Source organism: the organism of the source record quoted next, unplaced genomic scaffold (assembly GCF_019419815.1).
Source record: "Pyrus x bretschneideri cultivar Hongxiangsu unplaced genomic scaffold, Pyrus_bretschneideri_v1 Contig57, whole genome shotgun sequence".
Lineage (NCBI taxonomy): Eukaryota > Viridiplantae > Streptophyta > Magnoliopsida > Rosales > Rosaceae > Pyrus > Pyrus x bretschneideri.
In genome coordinates, this window is record NW_025999795.1 from 2,004,496 (window position 1) to 2,018,976 (window position 14,481).

The following is a 14,481-nucleotide window of genomic DNA, read 5'->3' on the forward strand; positions in this document are numbered from 1 at the left end:
TATATTCATAACCATCAGTATATTCGATATCGATATATACAAAAAGGAGAATAAACAAAAGGAGGGTTTGTCTTCCATATATCCATCCTTCATCGAGATCATCAGAGCGATCGAGAGAGATAGAATATTATTCATTGATTAACTAATTAATTAATTTGTTTACAAATTAATTAATTAGTTAATCAATCCAATTGATATTTCGCTCGATGTTCTTCATTCCTTCAACGCCATTCCTCGACTCCGCCTTCGACGTTGCCACCTTACTATTCATCTCCGCCCTCATCGTCCTTTCCCTCCTCTCCATCTCCTTCATCTTCAACCTCTGCTTAAAGTCCCGCACCGCCCTCCACCTTCGGCACTTCAACTCCCTCTGGACCGTCCGATTCCTCCTCGTCATATTCATCATCTTCTGGTCCCTCAACGAGCTCCTCCGAATCCCCACCTTCCGCCGCACCTACCTCTACCCTTTCCTCTCAGTCCTCGCCTCCTTCGAGGAGCCCCAGTTTTGCAAAATCCACGTGGCGCTCTCGTTAGGGTTATTCGAGCCTGCCTTCCTCGTCACCTTGCTCTTCCTTGTCGACGCCTCCATTGAAAAGAAGACCCCCAATGTCTCCTGGGCCATCGCATTCGTCCTCGCCACGTGTCTCCCCATGCTTCTGGTGCAAGTCCTCTTCCTGTTCTTCCACCCGTTCCACAAGCTCCACCTGCCGCTGCCGGAGATTTTTGTACGGAACTATGTCGTCCAGAAGGTCGAGTACGGCAGCAGCATGGTTTCATGCACATACCCTTTGTTGAACACCATCATGTTCGCCGCGTTCGGTGGCGCGTACTCGATGTGGTTCTTGTTTTCGTGCTGGAGGGTTTTGTCGTTGGTGATCAACAAGGGGCTGAGGTTGAGGATTTACACCCTTGCCGCCACGGTATTGGTGCCACTACCGCTGCAGATTATTCTCATGGGGATGACCGTGTTGTGGAAGCCGGACCACCCGGCGTTCACCGCCCTCTCATTCGCTGCGTTTTTGTCGACGCTAATTTGTGCAGCCGTGGGGCAGGGCATTTTGGTCATTAAGCCCATCGCGGACTCGTTAGCTGCCGGAGCAGATCGCTGCCGCTTGGTTCGGAAGCGGAAGCCGGCGGAGGGGGTGCAGATAATTGTGTCGGCTGATTAGGAAAACCACTAATTATTGGACGTGAATACAACACAATACATTCGATGATGACGATGAGGAAGATTACTTGATGTTCTAGTTAGAATTATGAGGGCCCTTTCGGTCACTTCACCATTCAAGAAACCTTGTTTTCTTTTTTGGGTAAGTACACAGATATGGAAGAATTCAGAAGAGGAAAATGAGAACCTGGATATTATTCGTACGCATGAATGTTTGATGTTTTCCTTTCTTCTCCTTCTAGATTTGGTATAGAATTTTCTTTTTTACTTTTTCTTTAATTTTGGCTAAATTAATTACAAATTGTGATGATGAAAAATGAGAAAAAAAATCATGTCTTGTCACACATTACTTCTCAAGTCTTCAAGTGTCTATTGTTCCTATGCCAATGTTCTACTATACACATTTTGTTTATTACATATGTAAAATATATATTCAAGCAACTGCATGTTTATGTTATGGGGATGATTGGATGGAAGGATTTAAATAGTTCATTTGATGATTTTTAGCGCTAGTGAATCACACAGTGGTGAACGGAGAGTCTGAAATACCTCTATAAGCCTTCCCAGCCTCCAAAAAGGATAGACTGCCATGACGAAGCATTTCATCCCTCACCTAGCCACCATCATGTATTCAAGAGCGTTAGAAATCAAACATATGATGTAATACGGGGCTGAGAATTTTTTTTTCTAATGAACCAGAGATGTTTTACTTGTAACGAAATTTTTTTTTGCTGTGTAATTATAATAGTCTTGTACTTAATTGCTTTCCATATATCATGAATTCCAGTTCAAGTCCATAGAAATGCTCTTCATTAGACTGGTGGCCTGGTTATGCGCTTAGATTGGACTTCCCCATGTCTGTCTTTTACTGCTAAACCCAAATCTTAACCACCGTCGTGAGTCTCGTGACCAGCAAATTGCACAATTTCATTTGATCCATGTTCATATTTTTAATCTAAATTATACTTTTTGTTTTATGTTATTTTTCCGGGACAATTTTGGTTTTGTATAGTGTTGGAACCAAATCTGAAAATCATGGTCAGACATTGAGTTTAATGTTCAACTTGAAGTGCAGATTTAGACCACACAGCAAAAGCAAAAAACTGAGTACGATTACCTTCCCTTCAAATTCTTCTTCCCTTTCTTCCCTTCCTATTTGAACGGTCATGATTAAGTCAGATCAACATTTTGTGTTGACATTTTTAAAAAAGAAAGTAAGAGAGAAGGAGACTCCAGAAAAAAATGTTGAGTTACAATTAGAATGTGTTGTACAACAATAATACAAGGTCTTTTGTTATAAATCAATTAATCAACACTTTGATACCACATAAATTTTTTTTTTTTAAATGAATCAGCTGGTGAAGTCATGGCAGTTCACTATTTTATTTTGGATGTCAAACTATTATATCAGTTAATCAACATTTTGTTGCCACATGAGAAAATTCGAACCTACATCTTCTCAGCTAACAAACATTTAATTAGGTCACATCGGCGTAACTTCAAAGGACCACCCACTTAAAGAACAAAAAGTCGAAAACCAAATTGGTTGGCTGTTATAATCAAAGGTAGACAGCACTAAATTTTGAAACGTACTCGTTGGTGGAAAAGGAAATGAATTAAAATTGATCGTAGCCACGAAGAAGTTTCATTTACCTCTCATTCCTAAAATTCCAATAAGACAATTAACACTAAGATGCGATTATTTTCTCCACAAACTACATATATTTAGGAATTGTAAATTGACTAACCAACCATTTGTTCAACAGTATTTTTCTTGTTGATGTTGTAAGATGTCGTAAGTTCGAGAATCCATCTCCTCTTTTGGTCAAAATAAGAAAATGTAAACTCAGTCATAAAATAGAATTAATGAACAAGGGGTATTATTTGCTTGAGAGATTTTTCAATATACCCAGAATACATACCATAACACAGTGGCAAAGCCAGAAATCGAAGCTAGGAGGGGCCACTAAGCCATAAGAAAGAAATTGAAAGAAAAAAATAATATAACTAATGGGAGAAAAAGGTTCATTTTTTTGTAGTAAAGTGAATAATTTTAATAAAAAAGAGAGTAATAAAGTCACAATTTTTTTTATTTATTTGAGATAATTATATCGTAAGTACTGAACTTCTTTATAAGTTCCTATAATGAAGTTGAACAAAAATTCATAATCATGGCTCAAAACTACAAATTTGAAAATTATCTTTGAAGATGAATTCTTCCTCTATTCCATATATACGTGGTTTCACTGTAAAACAATACTCTATCATGCAAAATAGTGAACTAACTAAAGGAAGGCTAGTTGATATATGCCTTTGGTTTGATAACTATACTATTGGAAAACATATTTATTTTATCAATTAGAAAAACACAATAAAGTTAGCTGGAAGCAAACACACATAAGTCGAAGAATGCAGAATATCCAACTAAAAGCACATAAACAAAAAGTACAAAATGAAAAATTCCAGGGTAGGCCATGACCTCTCCTGGTCCTCAAGTGGCTTTGCCACTACGATAAGACATATGTTATTATACAAGTGGAAGGAAAGTTTTTTTTTTCCCCATCAAGTGTCCCTCCACTTGTATATAACATATGGTGTATGTGATCGTGCTCTGGACTCACTAAAAAAGTTCTCGACTTGTTGAATATTAAACTTGCCATATTATTGGAGGGATTAGGATAAATGTTTGTGTGGAAAGTTGGAGAGCCAAAGAAAAATCAAAAGAAAAAGGAGGGAACAAAAATGGAAATTAGATGCTCGACATAATCAGTAATCACCTCCCCTTTTGGTTGAGTCTTTTGACTTAAAAAAACAGCTAAACCGTTCCCATTTTTGTGGGTCATGATCAAACGGCTATATCTGGAAAGATCTTCCTAGAATTTAGAATCCCATGCATCTCCAGATCTCTTGATCAAATGGTCTAGGAATGCCCATCACAAAACTTGTGCATCAATCAACCGCAGGATTTGGTTGATTAATCCTAAATTCAAGTGATTAAACTAAACTTTGCACTTAAGAGGACCAAGATATGAGGAGCACATGCATCTCTGTGAGCAATGTAACACGGTAGAAAATGGGCATGCATGATACCTGTTACGTCACAAGGATTTTGCAGTAATATCTGCCACAGAATCCGGCCCTAAATTTGAGCTGAGCAAGGCATGGCTCCCAAGTGGGGTTTAGTAGAAGCACGTAAAAAGTCAAGGACATTTTGGGTAGCATGCTTGAAACCTTTGAATTTAGCAACCAGATCATGTCATCTATCCGACTTTGTACTACTTAACGCATACCAAAACAAAGTGGCCCTAGGGCTGCAGATTATGAGCAATTTGCATGCGGCATCTCGTAAAGAGCAAGGAGAAGAAATTCTATATCGCAAACAATTTACTACAATAATATTTTAAGATAGTCTCGATTAAATTCAAATAAAGTTGTAGGTAGCAAAATTGAAAAATTGGAAGAGAATACAGGGGACAGTTGATGTGATCTGGTTGCCATATTCAAAGATTTCCCGCATGCTATCCAAAATGCCACGACTTTTTAAGCGCTCCTAGTATACCAGCAATTGTACTTAATCATTGTTTTATAGTAAAAATAATAGGTAATTAACAATATTTTATTAAGATAAACAAAATGTTAGTTGATAATTATTTCCAAAGAACTGCAGCACAAGTAATAGCGAAGGAAAATTAATGAAAAATGTTTGAAAACTATGATTTTTCGTTAAAATAAACAGTACTATAAATTTTTCGTTAAAGTTCCTAGCAGGTGAAGAAACAAATATTTAAACCGAAAAATTAAATAAAATTAAGATGATGACGTGATGCTCCCTCATCTATAGTATTGGTCCAATCCAGTTGGACTTGGACATGTTCGAAGCATGTTACTGGACGGCTTCATATGGTGTGTGAAGCGCGTGACACCTCATTGTCGGGTCGCATTTTCCAATCATATGGACCCCATAAAACTGCTGACGAGGACGAGAAGCGTCGGCCACTTGTTGTCCATGTGGATTTGATGGCTAAAGCTGCTTTGCAAGATTTCAATTCTTTCCTCTATTTTTACTTTTTATGAGAGGCGAATTCCCTTGCTTTATTTGTTGACGTGGAATCTCAAATGTGTGAATTGACACCCAAAAAATAAAATAAAATAAAATGTGTGTTAAGACTATCCCGTTTATGGAAGAGGATCCTCTCCTGAGCTCAAGATGAGAATCCTTCTGATCATGAAATTCGGATTGTTCAAATTTAATTCAACTGTTACAATTATTATAACTTTTAAAGGATTCTCTGTTTGAAATCGTTGGATTAATTTTGAACGGTCTGGATTTCGTGGTCAAGAGAGGATCCTCTTCCCCCGTTTATAGCTGGATTTCTATGGTACCAATGGTTGCTTTATTGAATTTGTTTTATTAATAAACTTGTGAGTTGACTTTGATTGTATTTTTAAATGTAAATTCAAACTCAAGTATAAAAATTATTCATCATTTCCATAATTAATTAATTTCATAAACATTCCTTCTAAACGTTATAAAATTATCCCTTATCAATACTATTTTGCTAACGTATTAATTAATTAATTCTACCTTATTTGTTTTGATTGGATCAATAATTACATACCTTATTAGTTTTTGGAATGAAAGAAACCAATTTGCAATTTTTTTTTTGAAAATAAGTTTAAAAGGGAGGGGGGTTGCCAGAAAACTAGGACTCGTTCGAAAATGTTTTTAAACTAGCTGAAAGCGTTTTTATTGAAAATGCTTCTGAAACCAATTTTTAGTAAAATAATAAAATGACAAGTGAATTCTAGAAAAACACTTTATTGTTTTATGCAAGAAGCACATACCTGGTGCTTGTTGCAATAAACAATTTATTTATTTTTTGAACCTAAAAATATTTTCTTTAAATTTTTTAATTATTTTAAAAGTAATTCTTAACAAGGCCCTAATTTGCAATTGTTAATTACATATTCCAAATATTTGGAACGCAAATTAGTTAATTGCATATCAGAGACTTTTTACCGACACAGAATTCTGGTAATTACCATAAAAAAATGAAATAAAATGAAATAAATAGTAATTATCAGGCGCGTTTTGTAAAACCTTCCTGCAAGTTGTAAGCCTCCAGACTTCTACAGCGTATACGACTTTGATTTTATATCTTTTCCCACCCTCTAACCCTCTCCTTTCTGTATAAGGTAAGCAAACCCTATCTGCTCCTACGACAGCTACTATATAAACACCAAACCCCTCCCTCTCCAAAAACCTCTCTCAGCTTCTCCTTTTTCTCCATCGATATTTATGTTGGTTGTTGAATCCGATCATATATCATGAGCAATATTCCGAGATCGTTAACCGACTCCGCCCTAACCCAGTTCAACCTTACCATCTCCGCTTCCGATCCGTGGCCGTTTTCTTTCGTCTTCTTATAACCCTAACTCAACAACTTCAAGTTTCTCCACTGTTTTCTTGCTCTCTAGGGTTTTCTGATTTTCGGGTTTTTCGAGTTTTCGAAAAGATGGGATTTATCGCCGCCGACAGGCCCAGCAAGCACAACCACCTGAACTTCCACCTCCACTTCCCCCACCTTCTCCACCACCACCACGACAAGAACAGCAAGGAGCTCAAAGATATTCCGAAAGGCTGTATGGCGGTGATGGTGGGCCAGGGGGAGGACCAGCAGAGGTTTGTTATTCCGGTGGTCTACGTCAACCACCCGCTCTTCATGCAGCTGCTGAAGGAGGCGGAGAAGGAGTACGGATTCGATCACAAGGGTCCGATCAGTATTCCTTGCCACGTGGAGGAGTTTCGCACCGTTCAAGGCATGATCGATAGGGAGACTTCGTTCCACGGCCATCATCATCATCATCACCACCACCATCACCATCACAACCACCACCATCACCATTATGCCTGGTGTTTTAGGGTTTGATTTATTAATTGTGAAGATTATTAAGTAGATATAGATTTCTTCATTTCAGTTTATTAATTGTGAGCGAGGCATTGGATTCTTTTCTAATTCGTTGGGACCTCAAATATTATTAATTTGTTTGGATTTCTTGTATGATGTCTTATGGATTAGTGGATGATTTTTCATGATAAAAAATCGATGGATCATCATCGTCATCTTATGTATGATTTTTGGGAATATTCGTTTGGAGACGTAATCTTTTTCTTTATTCTTGTTGTTAATGTGAAATGAATATATAAAAGTGGGAAGGAAGTTGCTGGTTGCTGGTTGCTGGTTGTTGGAGATAAGAAATTACACAAACGTATAATACTCGGTTCAAAACATCAAGGGTGTGTGCCTTTGGAGAGATTTTTAATGTGCCCGCAACGCTAGCGGCATGATGTTATTATACACATAGAGGAATTTTTTTTTCTTCAAGTATTCGTCCACTTGTATAATGACATCTCGTTTAGAGAAATTTTTCAGTGTACTCGAAATAAGGTCCGATGACATTTAGTTTACCGATCGTAGTTCCACCACCCTAAAAAATCTCTCATTAAAGACTTACTCACACCCATTAGGTTTAGTTGAAGATTTCGATTTTTATATGTTGGATTATATTTGAAATTTTGCTCCACAACTTTGGATCTCATCGTGACAACGGATTTAGCCGTATTTTTCTCCACTTATATCAGAGCTCTTAATCTTAACCTTCATACTTAGGAGTTATACTTCGAAATTGTAAATTAACTTTGAAGAGTTACTTAGGATGGTGAGTCATACTCAACGAATATATTACGTCAACTTGAATATTAGTTGTTTCATTTTTATAATTATATGACCTGTTCATTTAGCATTTATAAATAAAAGTGTGAAGCCAGCACAAATTAATATTTTGAAATTTTGATCCAATCATTTGATTTCGTCTACCTTCTGCACTCCACCGCTGCCCCATCCCCATGTGGAAGATTGGTCGTTTATTTCTCATGTGAAATGTCAAGCGTTTTTTGAAACAGTCCAGTTTGGGCATGTAGACATGCTCCTCTTTCAAAGGTCACCTGAGCAACATTTCTTAATTTGATACTAGCATTTGCCTACAAATTAACACATATTTTTAGAAAATGAGAAGGAGAGAGGAAGAGAGAGAACGTGGGGAGAGTGAGAGGTTTTTTTTTTTTTTTTTTTTTTTTTTTTTTTTTTTTTTTTTTTAAATATTGGAGGTAGTTTAACATCACCTGTAGGTGAAGTTTCAATAAAAAACAGTAAAATTTGAACATGTGAAATTACATTATTGCCTATTATTTTTTTTGTGTAATAGAAGACTAAGTTGTCTTTTCACCCTCTTTTGATTGACAAAGAGGATTTCATTAGTTAGTAGAGATTATTTGATAAGGTCAATTGTTACCCAAGTAAACGAGTAGCGTGATTGTTGGCAAGTTGGAAAGACTTTTGCATTTGGCTGCATAATATAATCAAACCTGATGTATATCAATTATCGTCCAATTATATACACTGATGATTGAACTGAGATCATTTTTGGATTTCTGTGTCCAGAGCCGACGGACTCTAAGATCCGGACTATTCATTTTGAATCTTGCAGTCCTCATTTGCTCATTCTACTAGCCCATCTTATATAACCTAATGGTTTAGATCTCTCTCTCTTTAACGGTGCGAATCTCTAAGTCTTTAAACTCTAAACATAGATATTAAGAAAACATCTCGACTCCTGATTAGTAAATATGTGACGGTGTGTGGCTATTGCATCTCGGCTAAGGAGTGCCGCATGCCGCCGATCATAGGCAAGAACCACGCCAATTTGCCAAGGAGAGGTTTATTGTATGTTTGTTTGACTTTGATCAAAGGGCCAGCCACTGACCAAGTGCAACCCATCCCACCAACACGTAACTTTGATCGTAAGCAAACGTAGAAATCTAACCAATATTTTATGGAATTCAATTACAGGTAACCATATTGACACCTTTGGATTGAAGGAAAATTAGAGGGAATTTAATTATCATCGCGTTTTGAATTAAAAACTTAATTAGTAACTTTTCAACAGTTATTTTTGTAGATTTTCAAATATGGCTCAAGTTTAATTTTTTTTTTTTTATAAATTAAAACTCTGTATGTGTTAGTTTATCTTATTTAATCAGTCTCAAGCCCGAATAATGAAAAAGGGCAAGTGTCAAGTAGTTAACAGGCAGCATTCAATTTTTCAAGTCAAATCCAAATCTAAAACGATATTAAGCTAAAGCTAGGTCGTTACTCGGAGGTGATTTGATGTGTCATCAACGCACAATGATAAGTAAGCAAGGATCACTGTATCTCCATCGGACGCCCGAATGCAACGTAAACGGGCCATAGATAAAACAATTATAAGTTTCTAAAGTTTCGCAACATGAAGTTTAGAGAAGTGAAATTATAATGCAAAGCGTTCTTCTAACCTTACACTTGTAAACATTAATATTGGAATGTCATTACAAAACTCTGTAACCTTACCTTCAAAGGATTTGAACACAAAAATAACCCATACAAATGTAAATGCAAAAGCTTTCTTCGATAGCATTGCCTCTACCATCGCAGCAGTCGCAACTGGTAGGAAGATGTCGATGCGTTTTCAAGGGTCTTGAACAAATTCTTCTGCATAAAATCTCTCAAATTATTGACATGGACCTATATCTCTTCACTCACAACCTGACACTCCATTGTCACCTTCACTCGCCAAAGGGGCGGGCAAGGTTCTAAAAGAATTCGAAACACTGTTGGTAAATTTTTGAAGAGAACATTATATATCCCGGTTACATTTATGGACGTCTAGTATTGGAACTACGCACTGTCACACCATGCAAAAATTTGGTGTATCCAAGAAGCGTAAGTTTTCTGTCTGAAGGTCGGATCCAGTCATTGAGTAATTGATAAGATGTAGGACCAAGATTCATTTCCTGCATAACGTTTTATTTTTCTTCAGTTTGCTGGTAATCATTTGACAAACTGACGCAGATACTTGGTTCCATATGATATTTTGAAAGTGACAAGTACACAAGCAATTGTACGGAAGACTGATGTTCGATGTGCATACCTGTGCTAACTCCTCAACAGAGATGACCCGGTTTCCTTCATTTTCGAAATGCTCAAATGCCGTACTTGCAATGTTCTCCCATCCTTCATGAGCTTCTAGCTGATATGAACTTATTGCAGCGACGCAGAACTCTTCGAAGTCCAATTTCTTGTGTGAGAGGGGTTCCATCTTGAATTAAAAACTAGAATATGAGTATATGCCTCATGCAAAAGCCAAAATTAGAGAAATAAAATGAAAAATTGTATTGGAAAAATGGTTTTGTTTATCAATTCTATTGATTCTATGAAGGCTGTGTTTGTCAATAGAAAAGACAAGCCAGCAATGAAAAAGTCAGAGAAGAGAACAAACTCAAGACCAAAAGTTCTAGAATCCTCCAATATTAAGAAAAAAAGGGTGTGTTCTCTTTGTTTCATTGAATATAACCATACAGAAAAAGACCGCTATTCCGCCTGACCTATCAGAGAATATCCAACAGTGTGCATTTTATATCATTTAAAATAAAAGTTTTAAACAAAAAGCAAATACGCAAGTTTCAACTTTGCATAGGAATCTACTATACATGAAATTAGCAAACAAATTTGGGACCATTCCACCGTTGAAATCAAAGAACGTGAAGGCATCAAGATCGCTTACCAAATTTATAATGTCATAAACCCTTGACATCTTCATGGCATCAGTTGAATTTTTCATGAGGGCCTGCAATATTCTTCACGATAAGTTGAAAAAGTCATGAAAAAACAATGAAGATAAAATAATTTGAAACATCTAACTATAGTAGAGATATTGAATTGCCCTATTATACCACGTACATAGATAATACGGGTCCAAAATGGGATCCTAAAATGTAACAAAAGAAGTATTGTTAAAGCAATAAGAACTCTGACTAACCGTTCTGAAATTATCAAGGGACACGTATCCATTTTTTGGATCCAAGAGCCTAAATTGAGCCCTAAGATAGATGAGCTCATCTTCTGTTAAAGCCTTGGAGAGAGCCTGTGAACAACGAAATATGTTACAAACTTGCAAAGGATGCCTTCTAAAATCACAAATGTGGGTTTGTGTTTGTGTGTATGAAAGATTTCATTGCCCCAAAATTATGCCATTCATGCCTGACGACACCCCAGCTTGTTAGCTTCGATTTTAAGTTGTTTCTTCTTTTTTCTTTCCAATTCTTTCTTCACATTTTGGGGGATTTGGAGGGCACGTTTTCTTGTGAAGGAGTGTTACCTTTAGTGCTGCACGCTTGAAGGGTGAGGACCGAACATACGATTTAACCAACTTGTAGATTAAAATATCTAAAGGCACATCATGTTTTTCATCTCGTAACCATGGGTGAGCTGTGAACACAAGAAATAGTTATCAGGATACCTCAACAGGAAATAACTGTACACGCCACTAGCAGGGTTATTTAGTGCAAAATATGATTAAGGATGTATGAAATATTTAAAACCAACTTACTTAAAGCTTGGGCAGCAGTCATTCTTTTCCTGTGGTCCTTATTCAGAAGCCTTTTAAGAAAATCTTTGGCTTCTGAGGAGACTGAAGGCCAAGGAGAATCATCAAAATTAGGATCAGCTCTTAGCACTGAACGAAAGATTCCTGATTCAGTTCGTGCCCAGAAAGGTCTACTTCCACATAGCAATATATATGTTATGACACCAACACTCCACATATCTGCTTCGAGACTGTAAGATCTATATAACACCTCAGGTGCAACATAGTATGCACTTCCAACAATATCATTGAGACGTTGATCTGCACATGTAAAACTAAATGTTCTGTGAAAACAATGCAATGTTCAGATAACTAAAGTCTCATAATTAGATTGATTTCTAAGGAGGGAAGTTTCATTTGTCACACGAATATGCCAACATATCAGGAAAAAAATAAAAAATAAAAAAAAACCCTCTTTGAAAAAGGTTAAAGAAAATACTTCCAATGAAACAAATAGTTATTGACGATGCTTGGCAACACAATAAACAATAATAATCATATAGGTAAGAACTTCATGACAAGAAACAATTAGCAGTTGCACATCATATATTGAAGCAAAAGTATAGTGTGGAAAGCAACCATTACCAGGCCTAATAAGGTCAGAAAGACCAAAATCAATAACCTTCATTGGAGCATCCTCATCTCTTGTTGTGAAAAGAAAATTCTGCCGAGCATTCATAATGAACAGAGTTATTAGTTACTGGTTGGAATGAGAACGTGAAGAATTGAAAAATACATGTGAACATCCACAATTATCTAACTGTGAGTTCAAACTTTCTTCTGAATGTAGTACCTCTGGCTTTAGATCACGGTGTACGACACCTTGGAGATGACAGAAGGAAACAACACTTAAAATTTGCACAACAATAGTTTTAGCATCCTTTTCTGTGTATCTTCCACCCCTGCCACAAAGTAGTGATTAAGAATAAATCCTTTAACTCATACAATCCGAAAGTGCAAATTACAAGTACAATAAAGAAAATAAAGCATTTCATTCTACCTCGACAAAATCTTATCCAGTAGTTCTCCACCTTCACACAACCTGTAAGGCCAGCAAGATCAGAAAACTTCAAAACAGGCTTATCGGCCAAAATACTGATGTATTCATACAAAGTTGAACAATGGCTTCAAGTTTCTATGAATAACATGATTAGGTTATTGAAAGAAAAAAAAGTTTATACTCCATGACAATGTAGACGTTATGGTCATCCTCAAACGCATCGTAAAATCTGACCAGATTCTTATGTCCAGCTAATGCTTTCAGTATTTTCACCTCTCTGCGAACATCTTCAATAGCTATTGCCGTTGTCATCTGCGAAAAGATCCCTCATTTAATTACCAATATAACTTCAATTAAAATTTATATGCAGTAACTCAGCAAACCCAAATACCGTGCTGATGCAGCAGTAAGGGTAATGACTAATGAGTTCAAAGACAGAGATCAACAGGCGAAAGTTCTTCGGATTCGACTTGTTGTAGGGAAGTATAATTCACATAACCATTGCTTAATCCAGTGATCAGATTCCCCAACTAATTAAATTTTACCAATTTCATGCAAAGGTAAAAAAGCTGATTACTTGAAATACTAATTGCTTCAACACAAATGGATGCAATTTGCCCTTTAAATTCATCCAAACTTACTTAAAATAAACAAAGAAACAAGCTTCATATACCAAACAAGAAAGTGACAATTCAACTAAATTATTAAAACAAATAATTCATCAATAACAAGCATCGTCACCTTCGCTTTGGCTATGATCTTGACGGCGACCGGCTGTCCTTTGAGCTCTCCTTTCTTCCCCCTGGCCCAGCAAGTATGGCCAAAATGCCCTCGACCCACCTCCTTCCCCAGCTCAAACTTTGCCCCAATGTTCTTCCCATACCCAAAGCTCTTGTCCAGTACTCTCTCTCCTCCCTCGCCTTCCACGCCCCCTGGATGCTCCTCCGGTATCGGCCCATCCTTTGGCTTCACCTCACGCCCCTGCCGCCGTCGAAGCGCCTCCATGATCGGTTTCGCCGGAGACGGAGGAGGTAAGGGCCACCTGAACTTCCTCCCCGGTGTCCTCGCCGGCGACGGCGCAATTCCGGCGGGAAGCGGGCTCGGGCACGGACTGGCCGAGAAGGAGTTGGCCGGAGTGTGCTTGCCGGAGTGAGCATCGCCGGGTCTGGAGCTGGGCGGCACCGGCGCCACTGGCGAGTGTTTTGACTGTTGGGCGGCTGCGGGCTTGTTGTCGGCCTCGGAAACGGCGACGTTCTTGCTGCAGCAAAGTCCCATCGTTGAATTGTTAGGGTTTTGGAGGAGGGAGGAGTCAAAGTATGTGCATCGGACGGTGGAGAAAATCCGACGACTTGTTAAACAGGCGGGAGAGAAGGAGGAGGAGGGAGGAGAGAAATGTGAATTAAAGAAAGAAAAAGAAATGCAAATAAGTGAAATGTTGGTGGTATTTATTTGGTGTAAGTTTGAATGTTGGGGAGTTACATGTTAATCTGACAGCTGAGCGTGAGGCTTTAATGTTGCGTGATTAATGCCTGACCGTTGATTTTAATCATGTGTTATTTCAAGTGGGTCTCATCTACCATATGTAATGCGTCCAAAACACAGGGTAAAAACACTATATGTCATTATACATTTGGAGAGGCATTAAAATAAAATTTTCCTTCAATTATACAATGATATGTGGCGTTCCGTCTTGTGTTATGGACACATTAAAAAAATCTTTACTTGGTTAATTGAACATACCTCACCTTTAATAGGCAGGTAGAAAATCACCTTGAAATGAATTTTAACTGAG

At 37.5% G+C, this 14,481-nt stretch overlaps 3 protein-coding genes across 4 annotated transcripts; 2 read left to right on the forward strand and 1 right to left on the reverse strand.

Moving 5' to 3' along the window:
- Positions 1 to 206: 206 nt before the first annotated feature.
- On the forward strand, positions 207 to 1,169 carry LOC103943513. The gene has a single exon (XM_009353823.1). The coding sequence runs from the start codon at positions 207 to 209 to the stop codon at positions 1,167 to 1,169; it is 963 nt and encodes a 320-aa protein (XP_009352098.1).
- A 5,271-nt stretch (positions 1,170 to 6,440) lies between these two features.
- On the forward strand, positions 6,441 to 7,345 carry LOC103943370 (auxin-responsive protein SAUR32-like). The gene has a single exon (XM_009353661.3). The coding sequence runs from the start codon at positions 6,685 to 6,687 to the stop codon at positions 7,096 to 7,098; it is 414 nt and encodes a 137-aa protein (XP_009351936.1). The 5' UTR covers positions 6,441 to 6,684; the 3' UTR covers positions 7,099 to 7,345.
- Positions 7,346 to 9,550: 2,205 nt separating this feature from the next.
- LOC103943369 (CDPK-related kinase 4) lies at positions 9,551 to 14,123 on the reverse strand. Of its 2 annotated transcripts, XM_009353659.3 has the most exons (11): positions 13,431 to 14,119; positions 12,871 to 13,001; positions 12,690 to 12,731; positions 12,483 to 12,591; positions 12,275 to 12,353; positions 11,654 to 11,950; positions 11,423 to 11,532; positions 11,084 to 11,188; positions 10,829 to 10,891; positions 10,196 to 10,363; positions 9,551 to 10,058 (listed from the first exon to the last, which is right to left on the reverse strand). In XM_009353659.3, the coding sequence occupies exons 1-11, from the start codon at positions 13,962 to 13,964 to the stop codon at positions 9,921 to 9,923; spliced, it is 1,776 nt and encodes a 591-aa protein (XP_009351934.1). In that variant the 5' UTR covers positions 13,965 to 14,119; the 3' UTR covers positions 9,551 to 9,920. The 2 variants fall into 2 exon arrangements, with proteins under 2 accessions (XP_009351934.1, XP_009351935.1); XM_009353660.3 differs by lacking the exon at positions 9,551 to 10,058 and having other exon boundaries at positions 10,195 to 10,363; positions 10,829 to 10,901; positions 13,431 to 14,123.
- Between the last annotated feature and the right edge of the window lie 358 nt (positions 14,124 to 14,481).

Bases quoted from the DNA above. Each gene is read 5' to 3' on its own strand.
- LOC103943513 (XM_009353823.1), top strand. From the start codon at position 207: ATGTTCTTCATTCCTTCAACGCCATTCCTCGACTCCGCCTTCGACGTT.
- LOC103943369 (XM_009353659.3), bottom strand. From the start codon at position 13,964: ATGGGACTTTGCTGCAGCAAGAACGTCGCCGTTTCCGAGGCCGACAAC. The intron at 11,189-11,422 runs GTAACACTCCTT...CGTTGTTCACAG, and splicing joins TCAAGCGTGCAGCACTAAAG to GCTCTCTCCAAGGCTTTAAC. The intron at 10,364-10,828 runs GTAAGCGATCTT...TTTTAATTCAAG, and splicing joins TTTATGACATTATAAATTTG to ATGGAACCCCTCTCACACAA.
- LOC103943370 (XM_009353661.3), top strand. From the start codon at position 6,685: ATGGGATTTATCGCCGCCGACAGGCCCAGCAAGCACAACCACCTGAAC.